Source organism: Molossus molossus, unplaced genomic scaffold (assembly GCF_014108415.1).
Source record: "Molossus molossus isolate mMolMol1 unplaced genomic scaffold, mMolMol1.p scaffold_m16_p_10, whole genome shotgun sequence".
Lineage (NCBI taxonomy): Eukaryota > Metazoa > Chordata > Mammalia > Chiroptera > Molossidae > Molossus > Molossus molossus.
The window spans coordinates 78777543-78800364 of NW_023425345.1; the positions used below are offsets into that span (position 1 = coordinate 78777543).

General features: G+C 52.7%; 1 protein-coding gene across 1 annotated transcript; it reads right to left on the bottom strand.

Annotated features, from left to right (window-relative positions):
* Positions 1-341: 341 nt before the first annotated feature.
* On the bottom strand, positions 342-13954 carry TAMALIN (trafficking regulator and scaffold protein tamalin). Its single transcript, XM_036252463.1, has 8 exons — positions 13644-13954; positions 11547-11596; positions 9910-9964; positions 9702-9804; positions 1798-1891; positions 1628-1694; positions 1275-1341; positions 342-899 (listed from the first exon to the last, which is right to left on the bottom strand). The coding sequence occupies exons 1-8, from the start codon at positions 13884-13886 to the stop codon at positions 409-411; spliced, it is 1170 nt and encodes a 389-aa protein (XP_036108356.1). The 5' UTR covers positions 13887-13954; the 3' UTR covers positions 342-408.
* Positions 13955-22822: the final 8868 nt, after the last annotated feature.

Here is a 22822-nt window from a genome sequence, read left to right on the forward strand (position 1 = left end):
GGGAGCAGGTAAAGCTGAGGAGAGGGCTTCGTGGGAAAGGGTCCCCCCATCAGGGGGAGTTTTCCTAGACACCCCACAAGGCACTACTGACCAGGTATGGGATGGCACGCCCCATCTTTGGCCCCCGAAACCTCTCCCAACCCCGAGCTCACCTGATTCTCCCAGCACCAGCTCCCACTATGGTTTAGGGAGGAGTAAAGGGGTCTGGGGACTGGGTTCACCGCTGGGCGGAGACAAGCCAGGAACCCGCCAGGCCAGCTGAGCTGCAAGGACCCTCTCCCACTGCTCTGGGCTCCTGGGGTCCCCCTCGGCCGGCCAGGGGCCAGCCTCCCTCCCCGGCACCCCCTCCCTTTCTGCCCAGGCTGGAACGAATAAATAAATAAATACCTCCCCCCGCCCGCCCCGCCCTCACAGCTGGCTCTCCTCCTCCTCCAGGGAGCGGTTGAGTCCGGGGATGAACTTGAGCAGCCGCCGGCGGAAGCTGCGGTACTTGGCCTTGCGCAGGCCGGGCCCGCACAGGGCCTGCTCGCGGGCCTCAGTCCAGAGCGCGCCCGGCGCGCCCCCGCCGCCGCCGCCCCCGGGGCCCGCGCACCGCACGCTGGCGCTGCGGCTCAGCCCGGCCCGCAGCCCGGAGGTCAGGGCCTCCGCCGGGCCCAGGCCGGGCGCGCGGGCCGGGGGCGGCGGGGGCGGCGCGGGCGGCTCGGCCCCCTCGAAGAAGCACGTGTGGTAGACGGCGTCGTCGGGGTCGCCCCCAGCCGGGCGCGCGCCCCCGCGGGGGGCCCCGGGCGCGGACAGCAGGGGCCCGAAGGGCAGCGAGCCGGGCAGCAGGCCAGCGCCGTACAAGCAGGAGCGCACGGACTCCAACGTGTCGTAGATGCTCGGGTCCTTCACCACCAGGCCTGCCAGGGTGGACACAGGAGGGAGGGCCGTCAGAGGGGGCTGGGGACCTCGGCGAGCCCGCCGAACCACAACCCGGAGCCCCGGTCTGTGAAACAGGAATTATGCACTCAGATCCTTAGGAGGACCACTTAGGACACATGAGCCACGGAAGAGATTTAAAACGTGCTCTCTGAGCCTCGGTGTTCCTATCTGTAAAATGGAGATGATACTATCTAATATTTACCTTCAGAGAACTATTGAGAATCTACTAAAAATGTTTGTGCACCAGCCTAAGGTGGTGAAGTAACCCACCAGCTCTGACAGGAAAACATGGCTGAGGGTAGGAAGGTATCAGCAGTGGCACAAGTTGCCCCTCAACAGCACAATGTACTCACCATGCACCAGCCGCTGCTCCTGCACCATTAGGGACCTGTACTCTCCCCACTTCTCATACAGGGTTTGCTGCAAGAGACACCACCCGCCTCACTGTCAGGAGCCAGCCAGAAACAAGCAGGAGGTGGGTACAGACTGAGGGATCAGGGAGTACACAGAGGAAACCTTAAGGTTAAAAGGAGGTTCAGACAAATAAATGACCCCCTGAAAAGGAGTGGGGCCTGCAAGGGAGTGGGGCCTCATGGTTCTGAGGAGAACTTGTCCAGGCCCAGTACCCCATCCTAGGGACCAGCATCTGCTCCATGGGGCTTGGGAAGAGGACGGAGGAAGCTGGACATTATCTGGGCTGCTTTACCTTTAGGTACTGCAGACGAGCCTCCAGCTCTGCCTTCCGAATTGATGTTCCATACAGAGTTTCCAGCCTGAGGAGGTTGGGGAATCAAAGGCTGAGTGAGCCTCCAGGGTGCAGAAACACCAGGACAAGCTGAGCTCATGACTCACAGGGACCCTGGCACCTGGACATACCTGAGGACGTTACCAGATGCCTTAATGATGTCAACAATCTCTCGATGCCGGATACCTTCCACATTCAGGCCGTTGACGCTGGCGATGGTGTCCCCTGCCAGGAAGGGAGGGGGTCAGCATCTGCTCCATGGGGCATGCCAAAAGAATTCCAGCCCCTACCTTAGCCAGAAAGGGTAGGGGTAACCCCCCCCCCAGAATAATCCTGAACTCCTCTCTCCCTACTCCTCATGGTTCTGAGGAACTTGCCCAGGCCCAGCACCCCATCCTAGGGACCAGAGCCCTCACAAACCCACATTCTATCCCCAGGAAGCTCTGTCCCCAAAAGGCTGAGCCCTCCCAGCAGCTTTACACTGCCCTCAGAGTTGGTTATTTCGGTCTAGCCCAAAGGCTGTCATGAGACCCAGACAAGACGGGAAGGGGGCAGAGTGAGTTGCACCAAGCTAAGAGCTAATACTGGCCCCCAGGCGTAGGAGATATTGATACCCAGTGCCACTGCAGTCTCTTGACCTCAGGCAGGGCAAGCCATCATCTCTGAGAGTTCCTTCCTATCTGTAAAAAAAAAAGGGTGTGGATCCCTGCAGTGCCTACCTGGGGATCAGGAGGAAGAGTGGGTGTGAAACTACTTTGCAAAGTGGCGATACATCACTTGGCTACCAGGGGCTGCTGGTAAGTGGGCAAGGAGGTGAGGATTTAGGGAAGAAAATGGTAATAGAATTGGGGAGTGGTCAATTTGTGCAGTTTCAAGTCACCCCTTCCTGGGATTTGGAACTCTAGAATTGGCCAATCCCAAGGGTCTGGCACTGGAAGTATTGAAAGGGGTGGGAGAGAATAGAATAGAGAACTAATTATAGTAGCTACTCGCCATAGTTATAAGAAATGTTAATCATCCTTTGCAAGTTAATCGTGGTTGTTTTATTCTGATTAAAGAAAAGCCCACTCTGACCTGGCTGGGAGGTGTGTGCCTCAGGAGCTTACGTCGGGAATGCTGTCCATTCTCCTAATCTGGGGACAAGGGGGACTACCTGGGCATCATGGAAAGATTAACAACCTGATTATCTGTGACTCGCTGGCAACCAGCCCCTGCAGCCCCTGACCACATTCCTCTCCCCTTGCCTGTCATTGTTTCTCTACCTTTTAAAAGAAGCTGGCAAGTGCCTTGGCTGGTTTGGCTCAGCAGTTAGAGCGTCGGCCCATGGACCAGAGAGTTCCAGGTTCGGTTCTCGCTAAGGGCACGTACCTCGGTTGTGGTTCGTCCCCGGCCACGGTTCGGGTTGTGCAGGTGGTAGCCAGTTGATGTGTCTCTCTCACATCAATGTTTCTCTCTCTCTCCCTCCTGCTCTCTCTGAAGATAAATGCAAACGTATCCTCGGGTGAGGATTAAAATAAATGAGAAAATAAAAGCAGCTGGCAAGTGAGAGGGGCAGAGCAGATTTTGAGGGATAAGCCACTGCTCTTCCATACTGCTGGCAATATTGGAATAAACGCTCACATATGACTCAAACTTGTCTCTGCTTAATTGGCTCAAGTAGTGACAGGCGGCTCGGACCCATTCGTTGTCTGGTTTCATATTTTGGCGACTCCGCCAGGACAGCAAGCAGGACCCCTCTGGGGTGAGTACTGGGGACCCTGCTGACGTCCTGTAACTCTGTAGCTCTGTAGCTCTGTAGTTCTATAATTCTGTAATGAGTGTCTGTTGCCTCTCATCTGGTATGAGCCTGACCAGCTCCTGGTTGCAGGTGTCCTCTCATAGTCCTTGCCTGATCAGCTCAGGGTCGAGACATTGCTCTGCATGGCGCAGAGCATTCTGTCTGGTGTTCTGTTTGGTATTCTGTCTGGCTGTACAAGCAAAAGGACCCGGGAAGCCATAAAGCTTTTCGTTATCTGTTGTGCACACTTGTAAATATTGTATATTAGGGTGGTTTTAGTTTTGTATAATTTTCCTTAATTAGTTTACAGATGGGGGCATATCTCACTTAATTGGGGGACCCAGCTGCTTGTGCTGGGCTGAACCTGTGGCAGGGATTGCAGGAACTTCGCAGCAGTTGCTGAGAGTGTTTTTTCTTTTTTTTTATATCCTCACCCTAGGACATTTTTCCATATTTTGTTCAGATAGAGTGGGAGGGAGAGAGAGAGAGAAACATCAACGTGAAAGGGACACACCGAGTAGTTGCCACCCGCACAACCCAACCAGGGCCGGGGACAAACTGCAACTGAGGTATGTGCCCTTAGCGGGAACCGAACCCGGGTCTCTCTGGACTGCAGGCCAATGCTCTGACCACTGAGCAAAACCGGCCAGGGCTGCTGAGAGTTTTTATCTTGAGGAACATCCCTGCTTTCCCTCTCAAGGTATCAGCCATCCATACGCTTCACTAATGGAAAAACAGGGACAAGAGCTCTCATTTCTCTGTGTTCTGCTCTGTTAGAGATCTCTCTGAGAGTTCCTTCTGTAACGTAACTTTGGTCTCGAATGTTCTTGGCTTGCTCTCCTATCTGTTAGGGACTTGGCTTGCTTTTTGCTGTTTTATGAACACGGGGAATCCTCTGTCTCTGCCGTTTGGACTTTGTGCCACTCAGACCTTGTGAGGGTCATTTGCTGTGTCGGTTAGTGTGAGATACAATTCTGAAGCTAGTGGCCCAGTCCTTCCTTTTGAGAGAACTCATTTATTTACTATACATGTTGTTTCTGTTTAGGATAGGACAGGACCTCTTTTTATGTGCAAGATTTCATGTTGTCACATCATAAGTGTTCTACTCAGAAAGATCTAAATTGATGGTTCAAAGAGGGGGAAAAGGTCTCACTCCTCTCCCAGAGAGTAAAAGTAAGTGATGAAATAAGTCTTTTCAACACTTAGTCTAGATCCTCCTCCTGGAGGCCTGGGAGCTACAAGAGCCCTGGGAAGAATGGGGGGATTAATACCACCCCAAAACCTGTGCAGGCTGTGGAAGCAGCAGGGGCCAGTGCCCCACCCACCTCAACGTGAAGGAAAATCTTCAAAGGAAATTATAAGTAAACTGAATAGTAAATTTAATTAGATAAATGAATCTAAAATGAACTAACGTAGAATTTGGTCATTTTCTAGTCTGTTATGAGGGGGAAAGTTTTTCCTGTGTTTGCCTAGGAAGCAAAGGTTTTATATATTATTGAAATGGTTATGTGTTATGCTATGTTAATCAGATACTTGATTACTTAAAAACGCATCTTCGTGCCCAGCCAGTGTGGTTCAGTGGATGGAGTGTCCTCGCGTGGACCCAGAGGTCTGGTTTGATTCCCAGCCAGGGCAGCTGCAGGGGTTTCAGGCTCTGTCCCCAGTAGGGGGCGTGCAGGAGGCAGCAGAACGATGATGTTTCTCACATTGATGTTTCTATCCCTCTCTTCCTTGCTCTCTCTCTAAAAAAACCAATAAAACGATATTTAAAACACCATCACCCTGGTCAGTCTGGCTCAGCAGTTAGAGCACTACGGGTTCAATTCTGGTCAAGGGCAACCTTGGTTGTTTTGTCCCCGGCCCTGGTGGGGTCATGTGGAAGACAAGCAGTCGATGTGGCTCTATCACATCAATGTTTCTCTCTGTCTCCCTCCCACTGTATCTGATAATAAGTTGACAAATATCCTCAGATGAAGAATAAAAATAAATAAATTAATTAATTAATAATTAAAAAAACACCATCTTCATAATGGTAAGAAATGAAGCATCACTAACCTATGTTTGTGTTTAACAACTTTTGTTGTCACTTTGAATGAATAAATAATTTAATACTGTTTTATAATAATATTATTATATAATCTTTTAGTAAAATATGTTTGACAACCTTCCCAGGGTTTGATTTTTTTTTTTTTTAAAGCATACTTTTTCTTGACCTGGAATTAGCTTAGGTCTTTCCAGTAGGCCCTGGAATGCCTCAAGAATTTGTTTTCTCTCCTGATGAAGAAAACAAAATTTATACTTAAGGTACATGGGAAACTTTGTCAAATAAAGAAATAACTATATTTTACTTATATATGCATATTATTAATGGATGTTCTGGAGATTATTTAAAAATCTCCAGAAGTCTACAAATTTTGATATACTATTTTTTATAACTCTGTTATTCTGGAATGTTGTGTTTTACAAAAAGGACAGGATTCTGTGTCAATTACATTGTAATTAAATCTATAACTGTCATTTCAAGTTTCCTTTTTGTCATTTATAGACAGTCATTGTTTTTTTTTTTAATCCTCATCCGAGGACATTTTTTTTTTCCATGTTTTGTACAGACAGAGTGGGAGGGAGAGAGAGGAAGAGAGAGAGAGAGGGAAACATCGATGTGAAAGGGACACATCGAGTGGCTGCCACCCGCACAACCAACCAGGGCCGGGGACAAACTGCAACCGAGGTACATGCCCTTAGCGGGAACCAAACCCGGGTCTCTCCGGACCGCAGGCCGACGCTCTAACCGCTGAGCCAAACCGGCCAGGGCAGACAGTCATTGTTTTACTCTGATGCATTTGCAAAGATGGTGCATCTTCTGAAAGACCCATGGAAAGGAATTAAAAAAAAAAAAGCCTTGGCCAGTTTGATAAATGGTTAGAGCATTGGCCTGCGGTCCGGAGAGACTCGGGTTCGGTTCCCGCTAAGGGCACGTACCTCGGTTGTAGTTTGTTCCCGGCCGTGGTTGGGTCGTGCGGTGGCAGCCACTCGATGTGTCCCTTTCACATCGATGTTTCTCTTTCTCTCTCTCCCCCACTCTATCTGAACAAAAAATGGAAAAATGTCCTCGGGTGAGAATGAAAAAAAAAAAAAAAAGATCTATGGAAAGGACTCTGATTTATTTTAAATTACATATCTCTGAGAATAAATTTCCAGATAATCCCCTTGAACTGGATGGAAATCATTAGAACTCTAGGGAACATCTGAATTTATGGAAGTACTGACAAGAAAAAAATCAGGAGAAACAGAATTTGATTATGAGACCGAATGACCTGAAAATAATTATAGTTTTGGTAATTCTTTTTAAGTACTGCTAATTTTAATCTTTTTGTTTTTCAGGCATAAGGAAACTTGTTTCTTTTCTTAAAGCAGTTTAGTAAATTATACTTTCAGAAGCAATACTGAGGTATTCATATTTTTCTCCCCATCTGATCCCTCCAGAATTTGGAAGCCCTTAATGAGTATTATTACTTTCATGGCAATTCATTTATTTGCATGAATCCAATAGGAATCTGATTTCTTCATAACAGGACACATAAAGCCAGTTTCCAATTGTGGTTTTATTAACCAAGACTTTGGAATGTCATGTCTGAGAGAGACATGCCAGGACTCTGGATGTCACCAGAAAGCTTTAAGGAAAGAAGATTGGCTTTGAAGCCCCCACAGCCCTTTGGAGACATGACCTGGTACCTTGTTTGGTCATGTGGCTCATAGCAATTTTTTCAGGTAAGGAATGAAGGTTGCTTTCCTGAAAGATGGCAAAAAGGAACCTCAGCATCTTGGGGAACCTCAAAGACTTGGGGACACAGCCCCAATCTGCAGGTGTTCCAGGCACCACCTGATGGCAATTGTGGCTTTGCCTTCTCTGCCCTGAGGGGCTGACTGTTGACTGCTCACTAGGGCTAGATCTACAGATTCCTTATGAGTGAGTAACATTCCAGCAAAGTAAAATTGGAGAAAGCCTGTGCGATCAATTTGATCTATTGATTCTCTTGTGTTTATGCAGATAACCAAGCCAGAACTTAATACAGTTCTCTTTAACAGGAAGGTACTCTTAGGGAGAGAAAAATTATGCCCCAGTGAAAACCACAAAACCCAATGATGGCTATTGAACTCCACTGCAGTTGATTATCTTCAAAGTTTTGTTTAAGGCTGTCTGTGTGTGCCATACATGCCTCAGTACCCGATAGCCACCTGAATGTTCTAACTTCAGACAGTCTGTCAGACTGTCACTATATGATTTCATTTTAGCAGAAGCCTTATGCCTGGAAATCTCAAATGGTTTATGATTTAATATATATATTAACCTTTATGTTATGTGTTCTTCTGTTTTATAGAATATATGCCTATATCCCTGTTCACCTAATTGCTTATTCACACAATAGAGGCCTCATTATAGAAGCCATCTGCATCACAATCTTCTGAAATATAAGACTCAATGGTTTGGACTTATGATTGAGTCAGTGAAATATGGATGGTCTACTGGCTTCATTTAAACACAGCCTTCCTCATTTGGCTCCGCCCCCCTTCTTTTGTCAGACAGGGAGAATCTCGGGAGTCCACAACCCCATCAGCACAAAGCAGTTACAGAAGAGACCTGATGCCCCTTTCCCTTGAAAGGATTCAGAGGCAAAATCCATAAGGGGAAACTATAATAGGCCAGGAATAACACAGTTCAACAACAAGATACTTTCCATTTAAAACTAATCTCATAGATATGAGAGGTTAAAATCAACAGGAGGGAATGAAAGGGGTGGGAGAAGAATAGAATAGAGAACTAATCATAGTAACGTACTAGCCATAGTTATAAGAAATGCTAATCATCCTTTGCAATGTCAATCCTGGTTGTTTTGTTCTGATGAAAGAAAAGCCCACTCTGACCTGGCCGGGAGGTGTGTGCCTCAGGAGCTTACGTCAGGAATGCTGTCCATTCTCCTAATCTGAGGACACAGGGAAAGATTAAGAACCTGATTATTGGAACACTGGACCCGTGAGTGTGACTCACTGGTGACCAGCCTCTGCAGCAACCCCTCCCCCCACTTTTTTGTTTTTGTGTGTGTTTTTTTTTAATCCTCACCCGAGGATATTTTCTCACTGATTATTAGAGAGAGTGTAAGGGAGGGAGAGAAGGAGGAAGAGAGATACATAGATGTGAGAGAGACGCATCAATTAGTTGCCTCCTGCATGACCCCAACTGGGGCCAGGGATCGAACCTGCAACCCAGGTATGTGCCTTTGACCAGGAATCAAACCTGTGACCCTTCGTTCTGAGGGCTGACACTCTAACCACCAAGCCAAACCAGCCACGGCTGTTTCTCTACCCTTTATTATTTTTTTAAATCTAAATTTGTGTTTGTTTGTTTTTTCTTTATTGATTTTAGAGAGCGAGGAAGGGAGAGGGAGAGAAATAGAAATATCGATGAGAGAGAACATCGATTGGCTACCTCCTGCAAGCCCTCCACTGGGGATTTGGCCCACAACCTGGGCCTGTGCCCTGACCAGGAATTGAACCAGCGACCTCTTGGTGCATGGGTCAACACTCAACCACTGAGCCACACCGGCCGGGCTGTTTCTCTACCCTTTAAAAGCAGCTGGCAAGTGAGGGGGCAGAGCAGGTTTTGCGGGATGACCCACTGCTCTCCCCTACTGCTGGCAATCTTGGAATAAATGCTCATATACAATTCAACCTGGTCTCTGCTTAATTGGCTCAAGTAGTGACAGGGGGCCCGGACCCATTAGTTATCTGGTTTCAGTATCATTTCCTTGTTAGAGAAAGTAACACAGTTACCCCAGATCTGGACCAGGTTAGGGGCAGGATGGGCCCTGATCCCCAATATCAGGCAGATCTAGTGGAATGTTGCTCCTTTCCCAACCCCTCCCCATGGTGGATTGCCAGTTTGCCAGGAGGAGGCAGAACAGCAACAGCAACATCTGGCATTTACCAGACCCTGGCTCTGTGTCCAGGGAACCCCCTCACCACACTGTAATATGAGGACATGTTATTGTCCCCATTTATAAACAGAACTGCTCAAGATCACACAATAAATGGCAAATTTGCCTGGATCCAAAGCCTGGAATCTACCCATTCTTCTTTCTGGCCTTCCTAAAATAGGACAGGGAAGGGGAATTGATTTTAGAAGAGATTTCTTGTCCCCTCTGCTTGGGAGTAAGGTTATACTCCTTTCCCAGAGCTCTGTGTCCTGAGCTCGGGCCCCACCTGGTGTGAGCCCAGCCAGCTGGGCAGGGCTTGACTCATGAACCCGGCAGACAAACGTCACCATCTCTACACGCTGCTCCTCCCGGTGGTGAAGGCCATACGTCTGCAATAGACAAGGGGACCCTCAGTCCTGGGTTGGGGCGGGGTCCACCCATTCCTCAGACTTGCCTCCCAACCCCTGTCTTGCTCTGCACCCAGTTTCTCCCACCTGGAGCTCAAAGCCGAAGGTCTGGTTTTCCTCCTTCTTCAAAGTCAGCACTTTCCTGCAGGAGACACAGGGGCCATCTCATCAAGAGTCAGATTGAAACGGAGCTTAGCAGTGCCACAGTGTGGTCTTCCACCGATGCTGGCATCTGCTCTGGCACATTCGGTCAGGGCTCGCTGGCTCCTATGACAACTCATTCTCCTCACAAGTGGCTGGAATGTCCCTCCCCATATCCAGCTGAAATCAGCTTCATCCAGCTGCACAGAATCAATCCAGCCTCCAGTGGGGGGAGGCATTGGGACTGTCCAGCCCCCACAAATGGTGGACTAGCTGAATTTCTCAGCCAGTCTCTCCTTCCTATGAGCCCCAGAGTACCACTTGCTGTGTAGCTGAGGCCCCAAATTCAGCCCCAGCCTGGAGCCTCTTCTGATCCACAGCCTTGGGAAGAGGGCTGGCCCTACCTCCAGAGGCCAGTCACGAGGCTAAGCCCAGACCACAGCTGCTCCTCCCAGCTGCAGTGGGGCCAGCCCACCAGATGTGAGCGCTGGGGGGAGGGGAGTCTCAAGGCCGCCCCTTCCTGCACTGAAGGCCTGCCCACTGGACACAATGGTCTGGAGCTACTCCAGATCCTCGCCTGCTGGGGGAGCCCAGAGTTTCCTCTGCCCACCCCACCCCCTTCCTTCCCTCCCAGCCAGAGGCAGACTTACAGCAGCTGCCAAAGGCCCCTTCATGTCTCATAGCCTCAGAAAGGCCCTGGAGACCTAGGTCCCTAGCTCTCAGCCTGACCCAGATACTTCCCAAATGCTGAGTGGTAACTCCCAGCCCCAACCTGTGCTCCTCCCCACTATGAACCCTCTGTGTGTGTTGAGGCCAGGAGCAGGGCGACTGGAAATTCTAAGTCTACCCCAGTGCTCTCTGGTTTTCTGGAAGGGTTGGCAAACTTTTTTTTGCAAAGGGTCAGATAGTAAATATTTTAGGCTTTCTTTTCAGGACCCATTCAGCCTCTATTATATGTGGTTCTTGGTGTTTATTTTAACAACCCTTTAGAAATATAAAAACAACTCTTAGCTCAAGTGCCAAACAGGCCAATCTGGCCAGCAGGCCGTAGTCTGCTGATGCATTTTAGAAGAAGCCTAGCCCATATCAGGATGGGACACAGAAAAGCAGGGCCTTAGATCAGCACCTATGTCTGCCCTCTCCTCAGATCCTTCCTAGAGGCGCCACCACAGAATGGGACTTAGTTTCTGGAAGCAGGGACAGCCAGGCCCAAGCAGCTGGACACAGCTTGGCTATGGTCTAGGCCCTCTGGGTTTGCTGGGGTTGGGAGGGCTCAGGATCCTGAAGACTTCACTTGCTTCCTCCACCTCCCAGGTCCGGATCTCCCAGGAGGGGTAATTTGCAGGGACCGAGGTGGGTTGAGGAATACCTGATGACTCAAAAGTCCCTACCTCCTTTCTTTGCCACCCCCTTCACACAGCCCACACCCCCACATGCCCCTTACTTCAAGTGAGAGAGCCATGCTGAAAGGGTGGGAGAATGACTCCCTCTGGCTGGGCTGAGATGCTGTCATGCTGCCCCCACCCCCACCCAGGCACCTTACCCTGTGGACCAGCGCAGGGGTTGGGGTGGTGGTTACTCACCGCTGCTGTTCAGGACTCTGGCTGAGATTCTTCCAGCGGAATCCTGAGCCCTGGGCAGGAAGGTGGAGAGTTAGGAAGGAGCAGGAGAGAAAGGGGCTGTCCTTGAGCAGACGCTGACACCCCACTCTGGGAGGTCCCTCACAGGTCCCTCGGCCTGGACCCAGCACTCCCTGTGGTGAGGTCCCACTTGCGCACTTGCTTTGTGCTGTGTAACCACTTGGTGAGTGCCACTGTCACTCCCTGGCTTTCTCCCCGTAACTGGGCTTGCAGAGACACAGCAGTCCTCCTGGGTTCCAGACACATGAACCTCTAAGCCCACTCTGGGGGTGAGGGGTTTTATTAATCTAGATAGACTAGTCTCCACTCCCAGGGTGCATGTCTACAAGGGAGCAGGCCTCCTGGACTCCTGAAAGCCAAGCTAAGTGGAGGCAAGGGCTCTCCGCAGAGGTTCCCAACCCAAAGTGGGAGAGGAGGCCCCTGGCCTTGCCTATCAAGGCACTGCAGAGACACCCTGATAGTCAGGGCTCTCCTAATCTTTCAATCACAGACAATGGCTTGGGGGAGCTGGGGTTGGGGCCCAGGTCTCAGGACTGGCAAGTCCAGCCTGACTGTGGGAAGGCAAGAGACAGAGGGGCCAATCTCCTCCAAAGGACAGGCTGTGCCCAGCTCAGCATGGGCCTCTTGACATTGCCATACATTAGTTGCTTTCTGAGACAAAAAACAAAAACAAAAACAAAAAACTTAGCTCTCAAATGTATCCTGAAGTATCATTATACTTAGGAGAGAGACTAGAAATTCTTTTAACTTTCTTTTTTTTTGGGGGGGGGGCTGACAGAGTTGAGGGTTCCTGCCTCTTCAAGGCCCTTGAGAAACTAAAGCAGTCTCTCTCTCCCCCTAAATTATTGGTCCTTGGAAGAAGCCTTGCCCCAGACCAGCCCTGCGTGTTCCAAAGAGCCTAAGGCCTTCCTGATTGGCCCCTAGTCTACCCTCCTCCCAGGCTTCCCCAAGGCTAGGAAGATAAGGGAGCCCTCTTTCTCCAGAACCAAAGATTGGCCTCAGGGGTGGGGACAGTTCCCAAATGGGCCAGGGAGGAAGGACTGGGCAGCATAGAGAGAGACCCCTTTGTCTTTCCATCCTATTTTCATAAAATGCAAATTCTCAACAAGCTGTTCATTGTGTTGGGGGGGAGGGGGCAAGGACCAGAGGAGGAGGGGGGACTGAGTGAGGAAAGGCCACCAGCCCCTTCTCTTTAACCTGGGTCTTGCCCCCCCTGCCCCCAGAGCTCGGGTTTCCCTCGGGCCGGAGGAAGAACCGGCAGACGGAGGAGGGGAGACTCAGAGGGCGGGCGCGGCCCGCATCCTTCCTGCCCGGCGGGCGCCCTGTGACGCCTCCCACCGCGTCCGGTCACAGCCAGAGTCCAGGAGCCGTGACCAACCTCGCACGCTGCACCTCAGACGCAGGTCAAGGCGTCAGCCCTGAGCCTAGGCATCCAGGCGTCCCCTACAAGGGGGGAGCGCTGTCTTGGACTAGGCACATCCACCGACCTTCCTCTCCACCCCGGATGCTCGGACCCTCCAATGGTCTGGGCGAGCGGCGGGACCCCAGCCCTCGGCCTCCCCGCTCCAACCGGAGTCCCGGCGAGGGATCCTAGGGGTCTAGAGACACCTTGGGCGCAGGAGTTGCTGGCCAGATGGATGGGGAGGAGAAGGGGATGTTGGGGGCGTCAGGAGGGAGAGGAGCGAGATGGGGCGGTGGGGAGTGGGGAACGGAGTGAAGAGCCCTAAGACTGGGCGGAGTGGAGGCGGGACTGCGGAGGGGTGGGGGTGGGGGGCAGAGGCTGGCACCTTCCAAGGAAGGGGCCGAGGGGGCTCAGCAGGCTCTGCACGTGGCCGTGGGGGTCTGCAGGCTGGGGAACACCATGAAAGACTGGCTGGACCACAAGCAGAATGTTGTGGGGCTCAGCGGGGTGTGTTGGGGGTCAGCAGGCACATGTGGAGGGTATTGAGGGCTCGAACGGGTCTGGAGGAAGGGACGCTGGGGGTGGAGGGTAGGGGCACCGGGGGCCGGGTACGGGAATTGGAAGAGTGGAGGACGCACCTTTCGGCGGGGCAGGGTGCCCCCGGACACGGCGAGAGCGCGATACAGCTCGGCAGGGTGGTAGTCCTCCAGCGCGGCATACAGCTCGTCCCCCGGGGGCCCGGGGCTGGCTGCTGCGGCAGGGGGGCCGCAGGCCGGGGTCCGGACCGGAGCGACTTCTGAGTCGGGAGCCCGGGCGGCGGGGTCCGGGGCGGCGGCTGCCTCCTCCTTCTGCTGCAGCTTCCGGAGTCTGCGAAGGGTCATAGCTCCGGCGCCCGGCGCCCCCCGGAGACGGCGATCGCTCCGAGCAGCGGGTATGGTTGCAGCTCGGGAATGCCAGCCAGGCGGTGGACGGGTCGCTTCCCTTTATAGGATCCACAGGATCAGCTGGGCGGACCCGGGGGACGGCCTCCCTGTGGCCTCGCCCCCAGAGCCGCAGGCCCCGCCCCCAGGGGGGTGCTGTCTGGAGCCCCGCCCATGGCGCCCCACTCCGGGACCAGCGCGCTCAGGGCGTATGGGGGGACATAGCTGGGAAGGTGGGGCGGGTTCCAGCGGGCTCGGTGATACCTAGGGGAGGGCAGTCTGTGAAGGGGCTTGTGTGAGAGACTTGAAAGTTGGCGAATGGATGGCTTTGGAGACTTGTGGCACAGATGGTGGTGGATGGACAGTAAGAGGCCATTGTGGGGTTTGGAGACCCAGGGGAGATTCTAGGAGATCCCGGGGGCTGCAGGAGACTTTAGGCAGGACGAGAGGGGCAGCAGGGCTGTGCAGGGGGAGGGGTGTGGTCCCTGGGGAAGAGATGCCCCTGAATGGACTGTGCAGAAGTCCCAGAGAGTGAGAGGGCCCAGGATTTCCCCTTTACACAGCTGCCCCAGCAGAGATGAAAGAGGCTTTTCAAAGGGAAAGGGAAGAGCTCAGATATCCCTCTCCCAACAGACAGATCCGTGCTATGGAGTTGGCTCATGGAGAAGCAGTGTGCCTGAGCCGGTGCTGGGGTTGGGGGTGTGCTCAGCCCACTCTCGCCCTGTCTTAGGGACCATCCCTAGGGCTGTGACAGGGTGGCTCCCAGGCCAGGGAGAGATGGGGACGACCCAGCAGAAGTCTCTGTCGTCAGTGGTGCCTAAATAAGAAGTGAGAGGAGGAAGTGAGGAGCAAGTAGCCACCACAGGGTGTCAAGTACCACATCAGCCACCAAACAGAGGGGGAGGCCAGGAATGCACTGTCCCTGACTGTTCCTGACTGTCCCCTCCTCCCCCCATCTTCCCAAATCTGAGTTAGCCTTTAAAGCCAACCTTCACTGGACATTGACCATGTGCTGTGCACACTGCCCTGGATGTGCCTTCACATACACAAATTAACTCATTTGGTTCTCATAACAACCCTATAAAGTAGGTGCCATTATCCTCCCTTACAGATGAGGAGACGGAGGCCCAGGGAGGTTAAGTAGCTTGCTCTAGGAGACTCAGTAGCAGGGCTGATTCAAACCCAGACAGCCTGATCCCGGAGCCTGCAATCCAACACTATGTGAAGCTGTCAGCTTCGGTTTTTCATTCTCTCTGCATTTAAGCCCTGCTCCATGCCAGGTCCTGGCTAGGTACTGGAGTCAGAGAGGCTCTTGGTCTGGCAGGGAGTACCTATACAAGTGCTGTGTTAGACACCTGGCATGAGGACAACAGAGGGACAATATCCACCTGGGGCAGGCAGGATGGCCAGGTCTGTCTTAGTCTCCTTGCTTCCTTGTCTCCTTGACTTTCTGTGTCTGTCTCTTCCCTACTCCAGGTCCCTGGAGCCCCCGCCCTGCAGGAGGTGTGGGTGGGAGGGGATGCTTTTCCACCCCTCAGTGATTACACAAGTCCAGATGGCAGGATGCCTGTTGGGTGGGGGGCAGGGGTGGATTGGGGACTGCCAGGAGCAAAGAGCTAACTCCCTTAGAGCCTTCCTCTCCCTCCTCCCACTTCTCCCCTTGGCACCATCAAGTGGCCATCAGCTGAGGGGCTGAGGGGGTGTCAGTGGGGAAACATGGGACTCTATTGTGAAGCATTAGCACAGATGGACCCCTGGACTGGCTGCTGCCTGCTCCTGACAGACGGCATCTGTGCTGGGGGTGGAAGGCGAGCAAAGGCAGGAGAGGCAATGGTTTCTATTCTCTGCACTCCTGTGCTCATCCTGGGAGGGACCTACAAAAGGGCTCTTACACAACCTCTTACCTACCCAGGGGCTCCTACCCAACTGACCTCCCTGCCCGGAACCTGGAGAAGTGGAGGCCCTGGGTATCTCGGCACCTGTGCGGGACAGCCCTGTTGAGACAGTCCTCCTGAGGCTGAGGAGGCAGAGACTCCCCTCAGTATGCAGCTCAGCCGGCCTCCCTTCCTCCAAGTGCGAGACCACCACCAGAGGTCACACAAGTGTCCTCCTCCTGCCAGGCAGAGCGCCCTAGAGAACCCCAGAGTAAGGGTGGGCCTGGGAGACGCAATTTCTGTCTGCCTCACTGCATGATTTCTCCAAATCCCGGCATTTCAGAGCTAGAAAGGGCCTTGCGGTCCAGAAGGGATACCATGTGTTTTAAGCCCTCGTTTAATAGAGGAGCAGACTGAGGCCAGGAAGGGAAAGATGGTGGCAGAACAAGCACTAGAACCCACAGACTCCAGGTCTCTTGACCCCAGAGCCTGTTCCCTGCCCCCCATCTCCCCAGTTTCTCTAGGGGAGGTGATGGGGTGGCGATGCCCTCTGGTGGTCATGAGTCTCTTGGTGGAAAATATTCAAACCAGACTGAAGGGCTGGTGCGCGGACTCCACCTGGAACCCCAGCTGGTTTTGTGGGTCCCCCACAACTCCTCTCCTGCCCCAGTGGGTCTGTGTTCCCCTGAGATGCCAAGCTCCACTTAAGTCCCCGAGTTTGGACTCTCACCTCTCACAGTGAGGAAGGTGTTTCCATCTCAGGCAGTGCTGCCCTGGGGCAGGTGTGAAATTCACCAGGAGGGCAGAGCTGGAGGGCCACCTCTCTGCAACCTCCGCCCGCCAGACGACACGAGAGGCCCCTAGAGCTTTGCCTTTTCCAACCCTCCACGACTTCCTCCTGAGCCCAAGTGTCTTGTCTAGCATCTGTTCTCGTTCTCTTCTGCAGCTCCTTAAAGCTTGGGGGAGCACGCTGCACACTGCCAGCAACCTCATACCAGGGCACATCTTCCTCCTTTCTCCTCTCTCCGGGAAACCTCCTCACAAAAGTTCCGACGCTCTGACTCCTCAGACATCTGCTCTCAATCTGTACTTATTCCCAAGAGCAAGTCCCTGCCTTTCAGAATGAGCTCCCCAAGTTTGGCTCCTTTGGCTCCAGCTGCCCTGGCTCCCAGCTCTCAGGGTAGGACTTGGCGTGCGCTGGGGGCACAGACAGCAGGGCTTGGCTAATGGGCACGGCCAATACCCGCTCCTCTTTGGTACAAGCCTTCCCCTAGACACTCAACAGTCAACCGTCCCCATGGAGGAAATGGGGAGAGTGGATCTTGCCCCCAGCGACCTGCTCAAGCTCTAGGGAAGCTGGGGGCCTGGGGGCGAAAGCTCCAGAAGCTCAGGCCCCTGTGGAGTCTCGCTCAGTGTCAGAGTTCTAGTTGTCATTTCAGCCAGGGCTGGCAGGGATGGCTGTTCTGCCACCGGGGCACCACTCGGGTGTTGCCAATGCTCCTGAGCAGGGAGGTCAGAGGGAAAGGGCCTGGGATTCAGTTGGCTCTCCAGTCAGGAATGAGGGGTGGGCCCCCAGTTGCCTGACACTGGGGGAGGCATGGACAGCCGGTGGGCAGCTGATGGGGCAGGGAGTGGTTGTTTTTCTGAATGACTCCTATTGCTCAACAGTTTCCATGGGATAGTCTGTGTGGTATTATGGCCTGGGGAGCCCAGCGGTGTGTGCGTGTGTGGGGTCTAGCATAGCCCAGACTTGATTCTAGGGGGTCTGGGAGCTGGGGCAAGGCAGGTATGGCAGTCTCTTTGTGTTGGATACGGGTGGCCTCTAAGTCTCTTCCCACCCAGAGTCCAGGGACTACCTAGGGGTGGCCAGGTGTCTCCAGCTTCCTCACAGCACCAACCCTAGCACAGAGGGTGTGTACCCTGCTTTCTTTCAGAACAGGTACGACTAGCAAAGAAAGCAACAGCTCTTAGGCACCCAGATTCCCCAGATCTCCACCCTCTTGGCAAACACAGCTGCTCTGGTGGTTCATCGCTGGCTCCCCTTCCCGGAGGATAGCGTGCACCAGGCTAAGCTTCTTCTGTTTACTCTAAACTGGCCAGCTCCCCTCTCCCTCACTGTTTGCATTTGATCATGCCCCAGATCTCTGCATTCTACCAGCAGCCTCCCCCCTCCTGCAGCTGGTCCTGCTGCCACCACTGCAACTGCCTCCAGAAGTCAGCACTTGATGGTCCCGCACAAACAAGATCACATCACTCCCTTGCTTCAAATAGCCTATTCCCCACATCAGGAATGACAAAGAGATTGTGGGACAACTCCACAGAAGCATGCTGTTGAGAAAAATTTGGAGACCAGGTCTAGACTCAAGAGGAAAAATTACTGCCCTGGCCAGTGTTTGCTTAGTGGTTAGAGCATTGCCCGAGCACCCAAGCGTTGGAGGTTGGATTCCCGGTCAAGGGCAGGTACCTGGGTTGCAGGTTCGATCCCTGGCCCCAACTGGGGTATGTGCAGGAGGCATCCAATCACTGTGTCTCTCTCACATCTCTCTCTCCCCGCCTTCCTCCCTCCCGTCCACTCTCTCTAAAAATCAGTGGAAAAAAATATCCTCGGGTGAGGATTAACGACAACAACAAAAAAGAAGAAAAATTACTGATAGATTAGCACCTTTGGGGGTACTGAGAGGGCAAGGGATGGCCCCAGGATGAAGTCTTGACTCCTCAGCACATGACAACTCCAACAGATCCCTCACTGCAGCCCTGGCTTTCTTGCTTTAGCCACGTTGGACATCTGTGGTCCTTGAATAGTGGCACATTTGTGTGGACTAAAACCCCTCTTCTCAATCAGCAGGCCAGTGTCTACTCCAAAATAGACATGATGTTACCTCTCTTGACCCCAACCTCCTGTCTGTCCCGTGTTCCCAGAGTATTCCGTGTCTACCCTGTCATAGCACCTCAGTCCATTGTAGTCATCTATGTACTAGCCCATTCCACCAGCCCGGGGGGCCCTGGAGGACAGGGATCGTTCTTGATTTCCTAGGCCCCTTATCCGTGCTGCTATCACCCGTTACGTATTGATCTGTAATGGGATCTGCCAAGATCTGTTTTATTCTCTCTGTACAAATCCTTTCTGTCCTGAAGAGAAGGGACCAGCTTGTTCATTCTGCCTACTGCTTTACACATTGAGGTTGCTCAACAAATGCTTATTTAGAGTCTAGTCTATCCAATTGTCCCTTAAATCTTCCTACCCTATTAGCCCCCATTCTTGGCTACCAAGAAGCATTCCCAGACAGACACAGGCTACCTGCCACATTACTTAGATGCCATCCTGTCTGACCATGGGATGCCCACCAACACTCAGGTGAGCATGATGCCCAGTTGCTTGGTGAAACACCAGTCTACATGTTGCTGGGAAGATGTCTTAGATATGCCTGACATTTAAATCCGCAGTTTCAGTAAAGCAGATTACCTTCCAAATGTGGATGGGCCTCATCCAATCAGTTGAAAGCCTTAAGAGACTGTGGTCCCCTGAGGAAAAAGGAATTCTGCCTCCAGCCTGCCTTCGGACACAAGACTGCGTCATCAGTTCCTCCCTGACTCTCCAGCTTGTTGGCCTGATTTCAGACTTGCCAGCCCCCACAATTATGAGTCAATTCCTGAAAATATCTATCTACCTACCTATCATCTATCTTATTGGTTCTCTTTCTCCAGAGAACCTTAATACACCATTACTGGCTGGATCCAAAGCTTCCTCCCTTCCCGCCACCTTCATCTGCATCCCTCATGTGTTCCCGAGTCTCTTGAATGCTGCTACTCTGCTCCTAATGCTGTTTTGGTTGTATTTAGCAAGCATGTTTTCCAGACTGAAAAGATCAGAAGACATGGCCGGGGGAACAGAAATTTAACATGCGTGCAACAAAACCCACGTGCTACACCCTTCAGATGAATTCAGGTCTCCTGTACCGGGCCTTACAAAGGTGCAACACTGTTAGTAACCTTTAAGGGCACATGAAGAGGTGCCAGATGGCGGGTGTTCTGATTTCCAGAATGAAGTGCAACCTGCAGTCCACAGCCTGGTGAGCCGCAGGTCCTCGCCTGCAGGATGACTGTCTCTGAAAGGGGCTGAGGTTAGCCACTTCACCTTTCCTGCTGGCAGGCAGGTCAGAGGCGCCGCAGCCCTAACACCTTGTCACTTCAGCAAGCTACTTGGGCTTTGGCTGTTGTCCTTGTGCATCAAAGAATTATGGCCAGGGACCATTTAATTAGCAGCTAGTCTGGGTTATGGGGATATATGCCGAACTTAAAGCCGACTTCTAAAGGTAAGTTACCTGTTTTTCTCCAGCCCAAGTCTCAGAATGAAAAGGTCTGGGTAAACAATCAGAATTCTAAAATGTTGACAGGCTGGAGCAACGGGCAGACTCTATAGTAAAATTTACCAGGGTACACGTCGGAGGTCCTGCACTCGAGTTCAGCTTCCCTTACACCGGATGGAGGGAGGAGGAGATGGCTGGAGTCCACTCGACCCAGGACATGAGACGCAGCCCTGGGATGTGACCCGCAGGTGTGAAGCACATTCTGGGACTCGTTCTCCTCTGCGCGGCCGGTTGCGGCCCAGGTGGAATGGTGCGAGCCCTCTGCCCCTGGCTACAGCTGGGTGCAGCGGAGAGCAGCTGGCTGGGGACGGACAGTGAACCATGAGGCTGTGCCGTGCAGAGGCTGAAAGGCGGCGGTCTGTGGACAGACATCCTAAACCCAAGGTCTTTTCGACCCTCGTGAGCCACGATTATCTGATTTATCGTCAATTTACTTGAGTTTTCCAACCCTGTTTCCTAATCCATAAAGAGAGGACAATGCCCACCTCACAGTGTTTTAGGATTAAAGCCATTAATCTATGTAAAGCAAATGTGGGCACATTGCTTTGCACACAGTAAAGTTTCGGTATTTGCTAATATTAACCGAAGAAACGCTAAGCTTTGCCAGATACGTGATAACGCGACAGCTGCCTTCGAGCATTTCAAAGGCCTTATAGGGAAGAGAGACCTGCTCTGAAGTGCCCGTGGACAGAAGTCACATGGAGGCTGCCGGGTTCTCCACAGCCGCCTGCAGGTGGAAACGTGGTCCTGAGTGTCACAGCAGGAGGTGTGAGATCACGTGGCCCGCAACCGCGTGCAGGGGCGCTGTGGGGAGTCAAGGGCCGATGGATGGTGGAGCAGGTGCCCTCTGGGGTCCCCGCCTAAACATGGAATTCTACGATCCAGGACTTTTATCTCGGGCTCCCTTAGCCTAGAGAACATTCACAGCCCCACACTGAAAACCCCAGAGGAACCACTGGAGACTCCCAGCTCAAACCCCAAATTCACATTTATACTCTAATTTAGAACAGGGAAGCAAAACCGAGGAGAGCTCTTAGGCCGTCTCTGAGACTAGGTGGTTTGTGACTAAGCAGGATCAAGCCCCTCTTCTGTCTAAAGAGAAAAATGCTACAAAACAAACACAAAGCCAGGAAAAGGTGCTCAGTGTCTTCTGCTCCCTCCCGTGCCAGGGCCTCGCTCTATGGAACACGAAGGACAGTCTCAGGGAAACCCAACAGGAGCAGGCCAGCCCCTCCCTCTCCCCGTGACCTGCCACGCTGCGGCCGTGGGGGAGCGCAGAAGCACTACCCGAGAACATCTGCACATGCCCACCTTCCCTGACACAGCTGGGTGCAGCCCACAGCTGGAAAACAGACAGCACCAGAACAGCTCTGTGAATAAAACTTTAATAATGTACAGCAGAAATTGGACAGGCTCATTCTTATATTAAAACAAAAGATTTTCTATATTACAACTTATTTACATTTGCATACTGAAGAGGTAAAGTGTCTAAGTGGCTATTTTACAGTCCTTTCTAATAAAATGTACAAAAACAAACAGAAGTACCGAGAATGCCGTTCAGGGGCCTTGATGGCGACAAAGGAACGGCTTGGACTTGGTCTGTGAATCCAGAATCCAGAGGTGCAGGTCGCCCTAAGGACCAGGTTTAGCCTCCGGGGCCAAACACCACGGCTTCAGGCTATAGTCCACCCCCCCCCAACTCCTAACTCTTGGTGTTAAGAGTGATGAGGGTGAAGATGGGAGCTTCCCCCAAACTGCTCGTCTTCCCCAGGGGTGGAGGAGCTGGACTGCATGTGTGGTGAGGGCAGAAGGGCCACCTAGGGAGTAGGCTAGTGGCTTGGTAGTCCCCGGGTCGAGGAGTGTTGGCAGATCCCAGAGGCTGGTTGTGACGGGCACAAGAGTCTAAGTCTAGAACCCGCCAGGTTCTGCTGCAGGGTGGAGAGGTGAGGGGTCAGCAGGGGTGGGGAAAGAAGGTCCCCTGATGACACATTGGTATTCGAGGGAAATTAGTCAGTAGCCAGTAAATTGGCCCAAATGGTTAGGGGAACATCTCCTTTAATGCAAGGAAAGAGGCAACACATCAGGAAAATAAATAGAAAGGCCAGGGGCATTGGGGAGACACATAAGCAGGGAGAGGGCCCCCCCTCCTCCACAAGCTTTGGCAGAGAATCGCCGGACTGGAGCCCGGGGTGCTGTGAGGCTGCATCCACAGTGCGCTCCCCTGGGGGCAGGGAGGAGGCCGGAATGAATGCAGTGACTGGGCTCTCATGCCCACCACCAGTCTCTTTGGCGCAGGGGACATCCTTGCTTCTCAGTGGTTTTCTACAAGAGCAGCCATGCCAGGCTCAAGGGCTCTCAGAACCAACGACTGCATGAAACTTCTGGTCTAAAAGAAAGGTGCCCACTAACTTGGACCAGGTCCTCCCTCAGTGCTCCAAGGGTAGGGCCCATGCCTGTCTGTTCACAGCTGGATTCCCAGCACCTGGTGCGGTCCTGGCACCCGACAGGGACTCGGCATTTGCTGAGTAAATGCCTGGAGGAGGAGAAGGTGCAACCAGCTGGTCAATGCACAGAAGGCGAGGGCCCTAACCCCAAACCACTCATGGAACTGGGGGTGGGGCAGAATGCAAGAGAGACCAACCCCCAAGGCAGGAGC

Bases quoted from the DNA above. Each gene is read 5' to 3' on its own strand.
- TAMALIN (XM_036252463.1), bottom strand. From the start codon at position 13,886: ATGACCCTTCGCAGACTCCGGAAGCTGCAGCAGAAGGAGGAGGCAGCC. The intron at 11,597-13,643 runs GTGCGTCCTCCA...CTTCCTGCCCAG, and splicing joins GCACCCTGCCCCGCCGAAAG to GGCTCAGGATTCCGCTGGAA. The intron at 1,342-1,627 runs GTAAAGCAGCCC...TGTCTCTTGCAG, and splicing joins CTCGTCTGCAGTACCTAAAG to CAAACCCTGTATGAGAAGTG.